This window comes from Pseudophryne corroboree, chromosome 3 (genome assembly GCF_028390025.1).
Source record: "Pseudophryne corroboree isolate aPseCor3 chromosome 3, aPseCor3.hap2, whole genome shotgun sequence".
NCBI lineage: Eukaryota > Metazoa > Chordata > Amphibia > Anura > Myobatrachidae > Pseudophryne > Pseudophryne corroboree.
The window spans coordinates 275,403,946-275,417,357 of record NC_086446.1 but is presented as its reverse complement, the minus strand read 5'-3'; the positions used below and the strand labels follow the sequence as shown (position 1 = coordinate 275,417,357).

The 13,412-nt window shown below is 43.1% G+C and overlaps 1 protein-coding gene across 1 annotated transcript in view; it reads left to right on the top strand.

The window, feature by feature from the left end:
• Positions 1-4,493: 4,493 nt before the first annotated feature.
• The window catches only part of SDCBP2 (syndecan binding protein 2), a 31,008-nt gene continuing 22,089 nt past the window's right edge, over positions 4,494-13,412 (top strand). The window contains exons 1-3 of the mRNA XM_063959134.1: positions 4,494-4,575; positions 9,962-10,023; positions 11,657-11,723. Coding sequence (XP_063815204.1) covers positions 9,973-10,023; positions 11,657-11,723 — 118 coding nt within the window. The 5' untranslated portion in view covers positions 4,494-4,575; positions 9,962-9,972. The remainder of the gene's footprint in view (positions 4,576-9,961; positions 10,024-11,656; positions 11,724-13,412) is intronic.

Genomic DNA, 13,412 nt, shown 5'->3' with positions numbered 1-13,412 from the left:
CGTTTATAAGCGTCTCTACTGTGGTGTAATGTATATAAACCGCTCTACTGTGGTGTAACATGCATAAGCAGCTCTACTATGGTGTAAAGTATATAAGTGGCTCTACTGTGGTGTAACATGTGTAAGCGGCTCTACTGTGGTGTAACGCATATAAGCGGTTCTACTGTGGTGTAATGTGTATATGTAGCTCTACTGTGGTGTAATGTGTATAAGCGGCTCTACTGTAGTGTAATGTGTATAAGTGGTTCTACTGTGCTGTGTAATGTAAATTGATACTATTTTGTGACCACACCCGTTCCCCATGAAGCAGCCATGCCCCTATATATTCCACTAAGGGGCGCCAAAATATGTATTCACATACCAAAACAATTAGGCTTTGGCCGGCCCTGACGACCAACCATGCATCTTTCCATCTCATATGCTGTACGTCAGATGTCACGAAGCAATGAACAACTGCAGGTACAGTCATGCTGTAACGATACATTGTACCTTCACTTATCTAATATTTTTGTCGAAGTACCTCATAGTATATTCTGATGTTGAACTATCAGTGGAATGTAATTCTGCCCACTTTTTCTGGAATAGGCAACAGAGAGATATATTCTGTGTTTGGGAAGGAGTTTGACTAGATTTTATCTCATTTATGTATAATCTGAGCTTGGCTAGGGTAGGCAGAAATAGCTACCTGAGGGTGAGCTCAAGTAGTAACGTGACCTTTAGCTCAGAGAGCAGATGATTGGTCCCGGCCTTCTCTGTAGAACAATCTAAGTGAAATTTTTCACTTTACCTTGATCCAGTGATTATCGAGAGACTTGCTTATCCACCCACAGATGTTGCTAGGTGGCAAGCCTAATGATGAACAAAAGGACCTTCCCATGTCTCCTTCAGTTTAAGAAGTGGTTAAACCCTGTGAGATCAGACGGGTATTTTTGTGGTGGAACACTATTTTACGACACTCATTTCTGTCCCCATAAACCACTATGAGGATGGTGGTCTTAAATAATGTACTAAGCAGCAGTCTAGCTATACTAGCAATGGTGGGAATCAGAGAAGTTGCAGAGAGTTTGCTGGGTACCCTTCAGGTATAATCACCATGTATGTGCATGTGTGAATGTTAGCAGCATATGCATATTTCACTTTAACCATTTGCCTTCACTTTAATTATTTGCTGGCTGCCTGAAGCTGTTGGTGACTGGAAAAACACCCTTAACTGAGGAGCAAAATTATTGCCGGGGCTTCCTCATCAGCCTTGACCTGATAAATAGCTGTGGAACAACTGTACATAGCTCTGTGCTAAGTGCCTATACCAGGGGCGGATTGTGATGGAAAACCAGCCAGGGAAATTTATGGAAGCAGCCCTAGAAGGGGTGGGGTCTGTTGAAGGGGCAGGATCCCTACTCATATGGCTTGATTCTGAGTTGGACACATTTGCAGCCTTCCTTTCCTCTTTTGCTGCAGTTGCATCTGCTGCTTTATGCTAATGTCACTACAATGCACTTCCCTGGTGTATATATGTGCTTAGAAATATGCAAGGATTGAAACACACACTTTCAGTATCTACAGACATTGCAATCATGCTTTGCCCCATCGGGGAAAAACACACATTATTCCCAGGAAAAAATAAAACACATTGGCCCTCACAGGAACAAAATAAAACATACATAATTGCCCCAGTCCCCCACAGGAGACTGACTTGTCGTGATCACTGCGGTACCCGGACTGGCAGCAGTGCTTGTGTATATTACCTGGGTTGGAGGCTACAGTGTTATGGGGATCGGGGGGTTAGGGTAGGTAGTGTATGTCCTTGAGGCCAGAGGGGTGGTGGTGGTAGGGTAGGTAGTGTATGTCCCTGGCTTGGAGGGTACTGTATGTCTAGAGGGTCAGGGGAGGAGAGGGGAGTTTATGTCTCTGGGGCAAGGGGTAGGGTGGGGATTGTATGGGGCCGGGGGCACAGGATGGGTAGTATATGTCCCTGGGGTTGGGGTTCAGAGTGTGGTAGGACAGGTAGTCTATGTCTAGAAAGCCAGATGGGAGAGGGGATTATGGGTGTGTTCAGGGTGCCAGGATGGTAATTAGGGTGGGTTCTGTTTGGCCACACATTGGGCGTGTTACCTATAGCCCCCACCATAGCCTGTGTCTGGACTCAAGCTATACAGTGGTGGCTCCACTGCTCCAGGTTAAAAGCACCTGGAAGTGCCCACTAGCCAGAACAGATGACAGCTTCTGGTTTGCATTCCAGCAGTGGAAAGCAAATCCCGGAAGAGCACCATCCAGAGTTGGCTCAAAGAGGGGGGGCATGGACCGGCCCAGCGGGGACTTACTCTGTGGCCCAATACGCTGGGCGATAATGTTAATTACTGCAGCTCTATGGAAAATTAGAATGTCGATTATCCAAAGGCTAGTTATCCAAGAGGCCAATAATCTAAACACAGAAAGGTCTGATGGCGTAGTGACACTTCCTCTTATGATTGCTATAAATCATTATGTGTATGGCATCCTGATAGGCTGCCCCTTTTTGTGTACCTATAGGGGACCAACTGGTTGTTGGAAGTGGAGTGCTCCACGCTGTCTCCCTTCTGTTTACATGCTGGGCACTGCTGGAGTTGGGTCAATGCCGCAACCTCTGACCCAGATCCCAAGTGCGCTACTGCGCATGCGAGGTGTGTCTGCGCATCTTCTTAGTTCTTCATGGAGAGTGGACGTGTCCCTGAGCCGGATACTGTACTGTGTGCCTGGGACTGTGTATGCATGCTTGCACTAACCCACTGCTATCCTGCAATATACTGGTTAACAAACCAATAATCCTGGTTACGTTATCTGCCATGTGGACTTACCTCCATTGTACACCACTGACAGCTATCAACACCATAGGTACTGACAATACTGGGCCAAACACCGGCTTACTAGGATGCGTTTTAGCCTGTTTACCCTATAGGCCTAGCATGCTGTAACTATCTTAGGCCTACCTATTGGCCTTGTCAGTGATGACCCTTCTGGATTATGAGCCCACCCCTGTGTGTTGGAGCACCCCCTGGCAGCTGTAGTGGTATCCCAAACCATAGTTTTAACTCGCAAGGTGATTTGCTGTACATACATACCATTTTCCAGCCTGCCAGTGTGTGCAGTTACACTCTCTCCTCAAGCAGATTTGGCTGCAGCACCTTGTGACCTCTAACCTGGTGCATACATACGTACATACATACACAGTTCAGACCCTGAACAAATTGATTATACAAATTATCCCCCATCCCAATTAGTTTGGATAATCATAGTTCTACTGTAAATAGGCTCCATAATGTGAGAACAGATACTTATAATTTCAGTTAAAGTAACAAGTACAGTGCTGCGCTGTTAGTGATGCTAACAAAATACATTGCCAGTTTATGACGTACAAATAAATCCAGCATATATACAAACCATGCTGAACTGTACTCTGCAGTTGTCCCAGTTTGCGGCATAAAGACAGATGCTGAAAGTTACATCCAGCATATAGAACAAAATCAGCTGTCCATATAATGTGATTACACCACAGAACAAGAGAAGTGGTGCCTTGTACTAGTACAGAGGTTCCCAAACTGTGTGCCGTGGCTCCCTGGGGTGCCTCGGGACACTTGCAGGGGTGCCCTGGGTTGGTGGTCCAGGACCAATTCAAATTATTCATGGTCAATATAATAGGCAAACCCAGTGATGGTGGCTGCCAGTCATAAAATGTGTGGCCAAATAGAAGCAAATCTTGTCCCTAACCACACAACTGAACCTAAGGATGACATATAAACGCGATCTACTTAATGTAATATTTCTTTCTTAATTTCTCAATAAGAAATTTTTGGCCTAGGGGTGGCGTGAAAAAAATTCTGATATTCTAGGGCGCCGTGATTCAAAAAAGTTTGGAAACCACTGCACTAGTACAGAGTTACAGAATGATAACAACCCAGATACTGGTAACTACTTATCAGGTCCAGCGACAAACTATTTAAATCAATCAGTGACTATTTATAACTTTGCATGTGATGCTAAATGGCGGTAATAATATACATAGTAACTGTAGTTAGCTACTGTATGCACTGAATGTAATGCTGAAAATGTACATACATATACAAATGTATAAGGTTATATTATTTCTTTACCTGCAAGTTATCTTAGTATGGGTCTCATTATATACTTTTATGCATGAACTGTTTTAGTCTACAGCGTTGCAGGTGAGAGCTGACATACAATATAACAGCGTAGCTGTGTACACACCTATATTTCACTTTATCATTTAAAATGATAAGAGTTAAACAGTAATATATGTATAGTGACCTGTTATGCATTTTTCAGCCATGCCGTCCAGTTACTGATAGAGAACTATGCAATGTTAAGGTTCAAACCTCCCAGTGAGTGACATTTGCCTTGTCATTATCTGCAACCTGTTCCTCCAGTTTTCTTCCTAGTATTGACATCAAAGTCTTGTGACCAGTGTGATGTCACTGCCACTCCCAGGTGTAAGTACATATAGCAGAAACACAGGAAAGCGTACGATCAGAGAGAGAGAGAGAGAGAGAGAGAGAAAGCGAGAGACACAGCACTGTACAGGTGAGTACTCTGCTACTTTCTATTACCTGTGTCACTTCTGTGTCCTGTCACCTTCGACGCCTCTTCCCTCTTTTTTCTCCCTCACAGTAATCACCTCTCCATATGTCTGTTTGCAGATCAGATTTGTGAAAACTAAGATGCAGCTATTGTGTAATTACAATTTACACAATTTACAGCATGAGGGCATGCTGATACAATACTATTAATCTAAAGCTTATAGATTGACAGGCTGTCTGCCTTTGTGCAAGGATCCCTCTAGTAATCACCTTCCTTCCATCATCATTTATCAGCCTGTTCCTCACTTTCTCATCTCTGGCCCACAGGTTTTAAAGATTTGCCTCAGTGGGGAGAAGAGGGGGAAACATATTGTATCTGGCCCAGTGTGTGTGAAAAGTAGGATATTCCTTTCATGACTCATAGCCCATAAGCATTCACCCTCATATATATCTCATATGTGTCGCCGCACAGCCTGGTAACAAAGGGCAATTTTCATTAAACGGGTGTGATATAGGTTGGTTGAAACCTGTTTGCGACATAACCAATGAGAACATTCACTGCTAATTAAATGTTAAATACATAACTCTCCACTCCTAGCAAGGGTGTAGCTACAATAGGTGCAGGTAGTGCAGCTGCTATGGGGCCCAGACCTGAGAGGGGCCCACCTTCCCTGTCACAATTAAATGTGCTGTACAGTATACATTTTTTTCACCATTGGTAGATACATAGGGACACTTACAAACTTTTACATTGGGGGCTACAATATATCTATTTTGGTCCCCTGGACCTGCTCATTGTAATGTGGTATAAAATGAACTGGAGGGCATTATACTGTTACATAATCATAATATAAACTAAAGCACTGTAATGTGGCAGAATATAAAGTGGAGGCACCTTAGTGTGGCAGAATATGAACTGTATCATAATGTGAATTGGGGATACTGTGTTTCATAATGTGACAAAATGTGAATTAGAGCACTACTGTGGTTCATAAAATATACGAGCACACTACTATGGGACATAACATTAACTAAGGCACTACTGTGGATCAGAAAATGAATTAGGGCACTATTATGGGGCATAAAATTAACAGGACAGGGGCCCTTCAAAATTTTGCTATGGGGCCCAATAAGCTCTGGCTACGCCCCTGACTCCTAGTATCATCCCCTGACAGTATCATGTTACTATCCCTACTGCTTTCAGTGCTCACATACCTGCTTAATCCTTGCCCTTTTAGTGGCTGCGTCATGTACTATTATTGCCTCTCATCTCAGTCACTTGTATCTCACATTGGTGCAGATGTACTAAGCCTTGGAGAAAGATAACGTGGATAGACATAAAGTACCAAACAATCAGCTTCTGTCATTTTTCAAGCACAGTCTGTAACATGGCTGTAACATATCTCCAAGTTTTGATAAATATCCCCTGGGTGCTGCATAGGGGGCTCAAATGTGCAGATTACATTCACTTAATGTCTAGAGCAGCACCAAGTGTAAACGCCCGGGGTATGTGTGACCGACGCCAGGATCCTGGCTGCCAGAATGTCAGCAGGGGGGCGAGCGCAATGAAGCCCCTTGCGGGCTTGCTGCGATTCCACGCTGCAGGCTCTGTGGTTCGTTGCACTCGTCACAAGTTCTATTCCCACTCTATGAGTGTCGTGGACACCCACAAGTGGGACTAGTCCTGGGCTCCCTGTCGGCATTCTGGCAGCCGGTATCCTGGCGTCGGTATGCTGACCGCCTGGATGGTGACTACATTCCGTTTAAACACAGCCATTATAAATGAATGTCCATGAGAGAACTTGTATGCTGAATTGTTATTTATGGCCCTGCCTGAAAAGACTGATAACAGAGAACAAATAGCCATACATTTGTATGCACACTACAGGAAGTTCATATTGACTCGTGGAATTTTTACAATTACGTATGTGAAGTTATGACTTCCTTTTGAAAATAGGATAACTACTTACAGTAAATGTATACTGGATCAGGTTACTGTTCCTTTAAGTAAGACATACAAGAATGTATTTGTGTATAGTGCGTGTCTCTTTCATGATAAAGTTGCTCAGATTGCTGATTACCAGAACTTTACACAGACTGTGTGACCGGTCCACACCCAGCTATAGGGTGACAGTGATCTGTTGTATGAGCTGCACATTAGTCATTGTGTAACAGTTTCTGATCTGACCTGGACTTTTTGTGAGTCACAGCAGCAGCCATGTACAAGAAGTCCACTCATGTAATTATACTGTAACTGAGGAACCTGATAGTCTGATAAAACTTGCCTGGAATATTTACATTATATTTTACCTAGCAACTTCCTCAAACTTGGCATTGTCTAGACATGTTTGGAGGCTTACCATAATTTCTTGTTTGTGTATATAAACGCCATAGACCTACACATTGGTGAGGCCATTTATAATATCCCTTTCAGACATGAGCTGGGGCTCCGACACGACACACATTTTTTTGAACACGGCTTCAACCCATATCTCAGCTAGGGACCCCCTTTTTCACTACACATTGGACCAGAGAAATTCCTGGGTTGAACCCACTCACACTGAACCCGTGTCTGCCCTGGAATTCAGTGTGACTCATTGCTCATTGTATTCTGGCGCTGGCAGATGATGTCATCCGCAAATGCTCAAAACAGCTCATTAAGTATTTTCAGCGCAACCCAGGTCTAAAAACCCAGGTCACCACATTCACACTACAAGTGACTTGGGTCAGTCCCAGGAGAAACCCTGATACCAAGTAGGGTCATGGACCTAGGACATCTGACCCATGTGTAGGTTTATAACATACGTATATAATATATACACCCGTGTCGGGATGTTCACACACAGCCGAGACACAAGTCGAGCTGCAAGACCTTGCAATAGCCTGGGTCCAGTGGCGTAAGTTCGTCACAGTTGCCCAGAGGCAAGATAAATATTGGTGCCCCCTATTTCCTATATTAAGGGGTGTGTGTGTGTGTGTGTGTGTGTGTGTGTGTGTGTGTGTGTGTGTGTGTGTGTGTGTGTGTGTGTGTGTGTGTGTGTGTGTGTGTTCTGAAAAATTTTTATATACTGTATATATAAATTTCATTGTCTTTTATTTTAAATCACACATTTCTTAGCAGTCATACCCAGGATTAGAACCCATGACCTGTTACACTAACAGCAGACACTTTACTGATGGAGTTACTTGTTCCTGTACAGGAAGCATGAGAATTCTAACTATATGAAGTTACGTGTAATTGTCAGAGAAGTATCTTCATATAGTTAAAATTCTCATATTTCCTATACAGAAGCAAACAGCTTCATCAGTAAGGTGTCTGCTTCCAGTGTAATAGGTTATGGTTTCTAATCCTGGGTATGACACTTGTAAAATGTGTATATTCAGTATAATAGAGAGGGTGTGATTTGTAAGGTGCAGGGACCAGTAAGGAAGTCGGCCACTGATAAGACAGCGACAGCTATCAATTAACTTAATTCAATGGTGTCACAGAATGGGAGGAGAGGTGCCCCCCTTCAGAGCAGGAGCCCGGCGGCAGATGACTCCGTTGCCTCCCAGAGTTCTGCCTCTGCCTGTGTCAAAAGGCTATATCTGAAAGGGGTATACAGCTGCAGAACTATGGACTATTTTGTGATGTCTTGTGTGTGATTATATGTTATTGCGTACACTTGTTGAACAGGAAAGTGTATGCTGTATGGCTTAGCGGGTATATTTACTAAAGTACCAGTATATAGGAGTGGAGATGTTGCCCATAGCAACCAGTCAGATTCTAGCTTTTATATTCTAGAAGATGCTAGATAAATGATAAGTAGAATCTGATTGGTTGCTATGGGCAACATCTCCACTACTATAAACCCGCACTGTAGTAAATATCCCCCTAAGCATTTACAAGCAGGATGCTCCACTCACTTGGTTCTCACCTTGCACTATCCCTGTCCCCAGCATACTGTCAGCGATAGTGAACCTTTCTGTCCACCCTCCCAGGTCATTGGATCATTGAGTGCTGCTAAGTGTCACTCAGTTATTGTAAGATCTCCATTTGATATTTCCCCTATTATAAGTTTATTGTGCTTCAGTTGGTATCCGAATGGTAGGTCGTCATGGATTAGGTTAACAGTCAATAGGTCCGTTGTGCATCCAACCCAACTCTCTGAAAGAGGCGTTACCAAAATATTAATAATTCTAGGTGCAGGCAAAAGCCATAAGTTTGCCTTGGGTCATACCCTAAACGTTTGTACTTTGGCTGGTGGCAGTGATTTTGTGTGAAATACACGCGCTCAGGTATCCAGTAAAGGTGTCACGTGGCAGGGATTCGCAGATTGGCGTATCTGGGGAATCGCCGTGCCTAGGATCGTGACAAACTGGCTATATAAGAAACTGTTAATAAATAAGTCGACCACTATTGGTCAACACTGACATGGTCGACACAGGAAAAAGGCAGACACAGGATAGCTCGACACTTGAAAACGCTTAAAAAAAACCCCAAGCTTTTTCATACTTTACCATCCATGTGGACTATGATTGGAAATAGTAAGGGAATGGTAAGCGAGCCATTCAAGGGGACGCGGTGCACTAATTCGGGTTCCTGGTCATGTTCCGCAAAAACTAAACCAAAAAAGTGTGAAAATGTAATGTTGACATTTTTATGTGTTGACATGTTCTATGTTGACCATTTTAATGTATCAACCTTTTTCCTGTGTTTACAATGTCAACCAATAGTGGTCAACCTATTTATTGTCGACCTAATCCATGTTGATCCATTGATCCATAACCTTTCAGATGCTTAGTGGTGCCATATAAATAAAAGATAATAATCAATACCTGACCTTGTCTCTCTATTAAATCTCACACGAGAAATAATGAACTTACACTTTATAGGGGGCATCCATATTTGGACATCATAAATTGATAAGATGCCATTTTGGGGTATTTCTTTTTCATAAAATGCTACACTTTTTGCAATGTTTCTGGCAGGCCAAAATGTTTTAGGGCCACCAGTACAAAACTTAAAGGGGGACAAAGTGAGGAACCGAACCCATATTTAATAGGTAACTGATGGAAGATTACTATTCAGGAATGGAGTAATATCAAAAGTGAAAGTACCCTATACCCCACTTGAAGTGCAATTAAATTAAACAGAGCGGGTATTTATCAAATATTGGAGAGATGTAAAGTACTAACCAATCAGCTTCTGTCATTTTTTCAACACAGCCTGTAAAATGGCAGCTCAAAACTGATCTGTTAGTACTTTATCTCTCCAATGTTTGATACATCTCACCCCAGTATGAATAAAACTTGTAAAATAAAATAATAATAAAGTATTAGTCTTATTTCTGACATTAACCATAACATTTAAGCAGCATGTGCTTATACAAACTCTTGTTTCACCCTAGATTCCTCTACCATGTCTCTATATCCATCTCTAGAAGATCTGAAAGTAGACCGGTCACTTCAGGTAAGACTGGCCCCTCTGTGGGAATAGGGGAGACAATTAATTGTATTAATGTATGTATGATCAAGAAAACCCTGAACATAGGACTAATTGTGGGCTCTGTAATTGAGAAATACTAGTCTAGGTGACTGTGTTGAAGAGTAGCACATACAGATGTAACTGGCATTGTCTATGTGAGCATTTGCTGCGTACATCCTCCCTTTCCGCCAGGTCATCAGTTCGCTCCTGAGGATGCTCACAGTGGTGTTGAGAAAGGGAGGGGGGCCAGAGCACACCAGTAGCCATTTTATTGGTGGTATATTTTTTTTCTTTATTATAAATCAATGGGCAGGTGTGCGAGCGGTAGGTCGGACTGCCGGGAGGGGGGTTGTGTGTGTGTGTCACCTGGCTGTTTATCCCTTGTCGTGGACGTCCCTCACAGCCACTTCCAGCCGCTGCTGATATCATCATCTCGCGAGTCAATCTCTGCAGCCGGCTCTGGATGGCCTCTTCAGAATCAGCAAGATCCGGGAGGTGGGCAAGGACTGGGAGGTGGGCAGGCATGCAGCTGGCTGGACGTGGCCCATGGGTTTAAGAAGTGGCGCAGCTCAGCTCAGTTGTAAGAATCAGCAGCAGGGCTGGTCACCACGTTGGGAGCTAGTCTGTCAGGTTGCGACACTGTGAGATGAGAACTGTGAGTGACACTGTGTCTTATAAATTTTATATAAATATTTATATATACTGTATATAGTTCTATAACAATAAATATAGATATATATTTACCTATATATAGAAATAGATAAATATACATACTGTGGCCACACCCACTCCAGGGGGGCTCGGGAAATTGTTGTACCGGGGCCCAGAATTTCTCTTGGCGGCCCTGGATGCTGAGTGTGTGACAAAGCACAGCAGGGAGAAAATAAAGGAGTCACTGTATGGCTGATGGGAGTTCAGGAATGTATACAGCAAATGCCTACCGATGACATACGGGTTAGTGTTCCTTTAAATAAGGGCTCTAAATGTAGTGTCAGGAGCCATCTTTCTTCTTACGCCACCAGGTGCTGTTTTCCTCTCTCACATGAGAGGTTGTGGGTGATAGATAAAAGTTGACTAATAAAAAAAGAATGTGGTTCAGTTATGGATGGTGCACAGGACTTAAAACAATTTTGTTTCCGTTTGTGTCAGCTTTACTCCTACCTGTCTGATGCACGACATTGACATGATGCAGATAATTGCTCAATTCTCACCTCCGTTTCTTCCCTTATCAGTCTATGTTATTATCTGCCATGTGACATATATTATGCTGTTATTTTATCTCACGTGAAATAATAGATCACTCCGTGGGCAGCTGATTCACAAACAGTTGTTGAGAAAACACTCTGATGATTCATTGATAAAATGCTGCTATTCTGTGGTCAGACCCAGAGCCCTCTCACACGTGTATAAACACAAAAGTATCCTACTCACATTATGCTAACAGTAGTGTGGTATTTCTCAACACTTGGGTCCATTGACATATTTATTTAAGACTTGTAATTATCCCAAATGAAATGTGTCTTTTGCAATGTTGTCACATAACACGTTATGAATGTATGATAGTGCTATTAGGATATTGATATTAATCTCTCCCTTCATTTTGGTTTTCCTCATTCAGACTCAGTCTACTCAAGTGATTGCCAAGCCAGCCGCTATTATGCCAGCGTCTGTACCAGCTGCCCCAGGTAGGTTACAATGGTCAGTTGTAGCAGCAACAATTTTTATTTATCTTCCTTTCATTTTACCCTCTATGGTTGTGCAGTTATTGACAACTCATTTTAAGAAAAGAATACTGACATCTAATCATTTTAATGGATGTTTCATTAAATAACTAAACTCATGTTTAGTCACCACATCAGACTCTGGGGCTAAGTTTGCCTGCATTTTTAAAGCAGCAATCATTTAAAAAGGCAAAAGAAAACTGGTTTTACCTTTTATAAGATTGCCGCTTTGAAAATAGGGACAGACTCCCCCAGAATTTATGCAGAGCATACAGCTCGCAGACTATGACATAAGCCACTCTGTATTAAATGGGAACTATGGTTATGTATTTTCACATTTTTTTGCCCAAATTGCCCATGCCCCCCCCCCCCCCCCCCCCCCCCGTCATTTCTGACTTCTTTTTTTCAAAGGGAGAACATCAGCAGCACTACTGCTATTTCCGTCAGTCAGATTTGATAAAGGAGCTGGCAGGTACTAACAGCAAGTCCCTGTGGTAACCAATGGGGAGGCTAAAGCAGCAGCCTCCCCCTGCTCACACCGCAACCTACCTTCCCCACTGCCAGCCGGCCAGAGTCCAGCCCAGGCGCGTGGTTCAAATGCCAGCATCGAGTAAGACTGTTACTTATGACGGCGCAGAAGGCTTCATTAGCCTTCATTGCACCACACGGTATCCCAGCGCTTCCTCCTCCACTTCCTTTACCACCATGCTAGGTGCAGTCAAACTCAGCCTTAGCTTTGAGAAGGTGGCCCATGTGATTGTGACAGGGCTGTCCTGCAGAGGTCTTATGTTGCTTGTTGGAGATCCAGCTGGCTGCTTCTGCTAATCAAAGATGGGCAGTTCGTGTCCTGCAGTCTGAGTCTCAGTGCAGTGCTCAAAACAAGGTATGCTGCACCTGCCACCACCAACTAAAAACTTTAATAATTATATTGTGCTGGGGTGCCTTCCAGGCTCCCATAACTAATGGAACAGGTGACCAACATTTCAAGGCCCAATTAGCCTTTTCATCAGGGTGAAACATTGGCAATAAACCAGGATGCGCTCCTACAGCCAATCATTACCAGATGGCGGGCGTATTCTTTGAGGCCACACCCCCTGTGATACCACACCCCTTATCTGGGAGCACGCGTGCCTTAGGTGCATGTAAATATAACTATTCCCGTTCCCCTCTCATGGTGCCCCCCCCCCTTTCATTTTCTTCTGGATCCGATCATCCGCCCCTGTCTCTGTCTAAAAGATCTTATATTTCCATAAGAACGTGGCGTAAACAAAATGTTACCAATTGTGTTTGAATGGAAGTTCTATCCTTTCAATAGGGTTTGTAGGTTTTTATGTGTTTAGTTAATTTTTGGGGGCCAAACCTTATTTTGCATAAGCAAAAATGAATTTGAAGCATTCCTATTATGTACGCTGCTGCTTGGTTATCCAAGAGAAAAAAAGTGATCGCTACTGTGCAATACGTATCAGGATATATTCCAAATCTATAGGTAAGAATGATCAAACCTAGAGAGAGAGGTAAAGTAGCAATCAGTCAGCTCCTGTCATTGTTCTAACACAGCCTGTAACGTGGCTGGTAGGAGCTGATTGTTTGTACTTTATAGCTCCCTCCAAGCTTTCCTCCTACGATCTGAAAATAATTAATACTCTATAAACT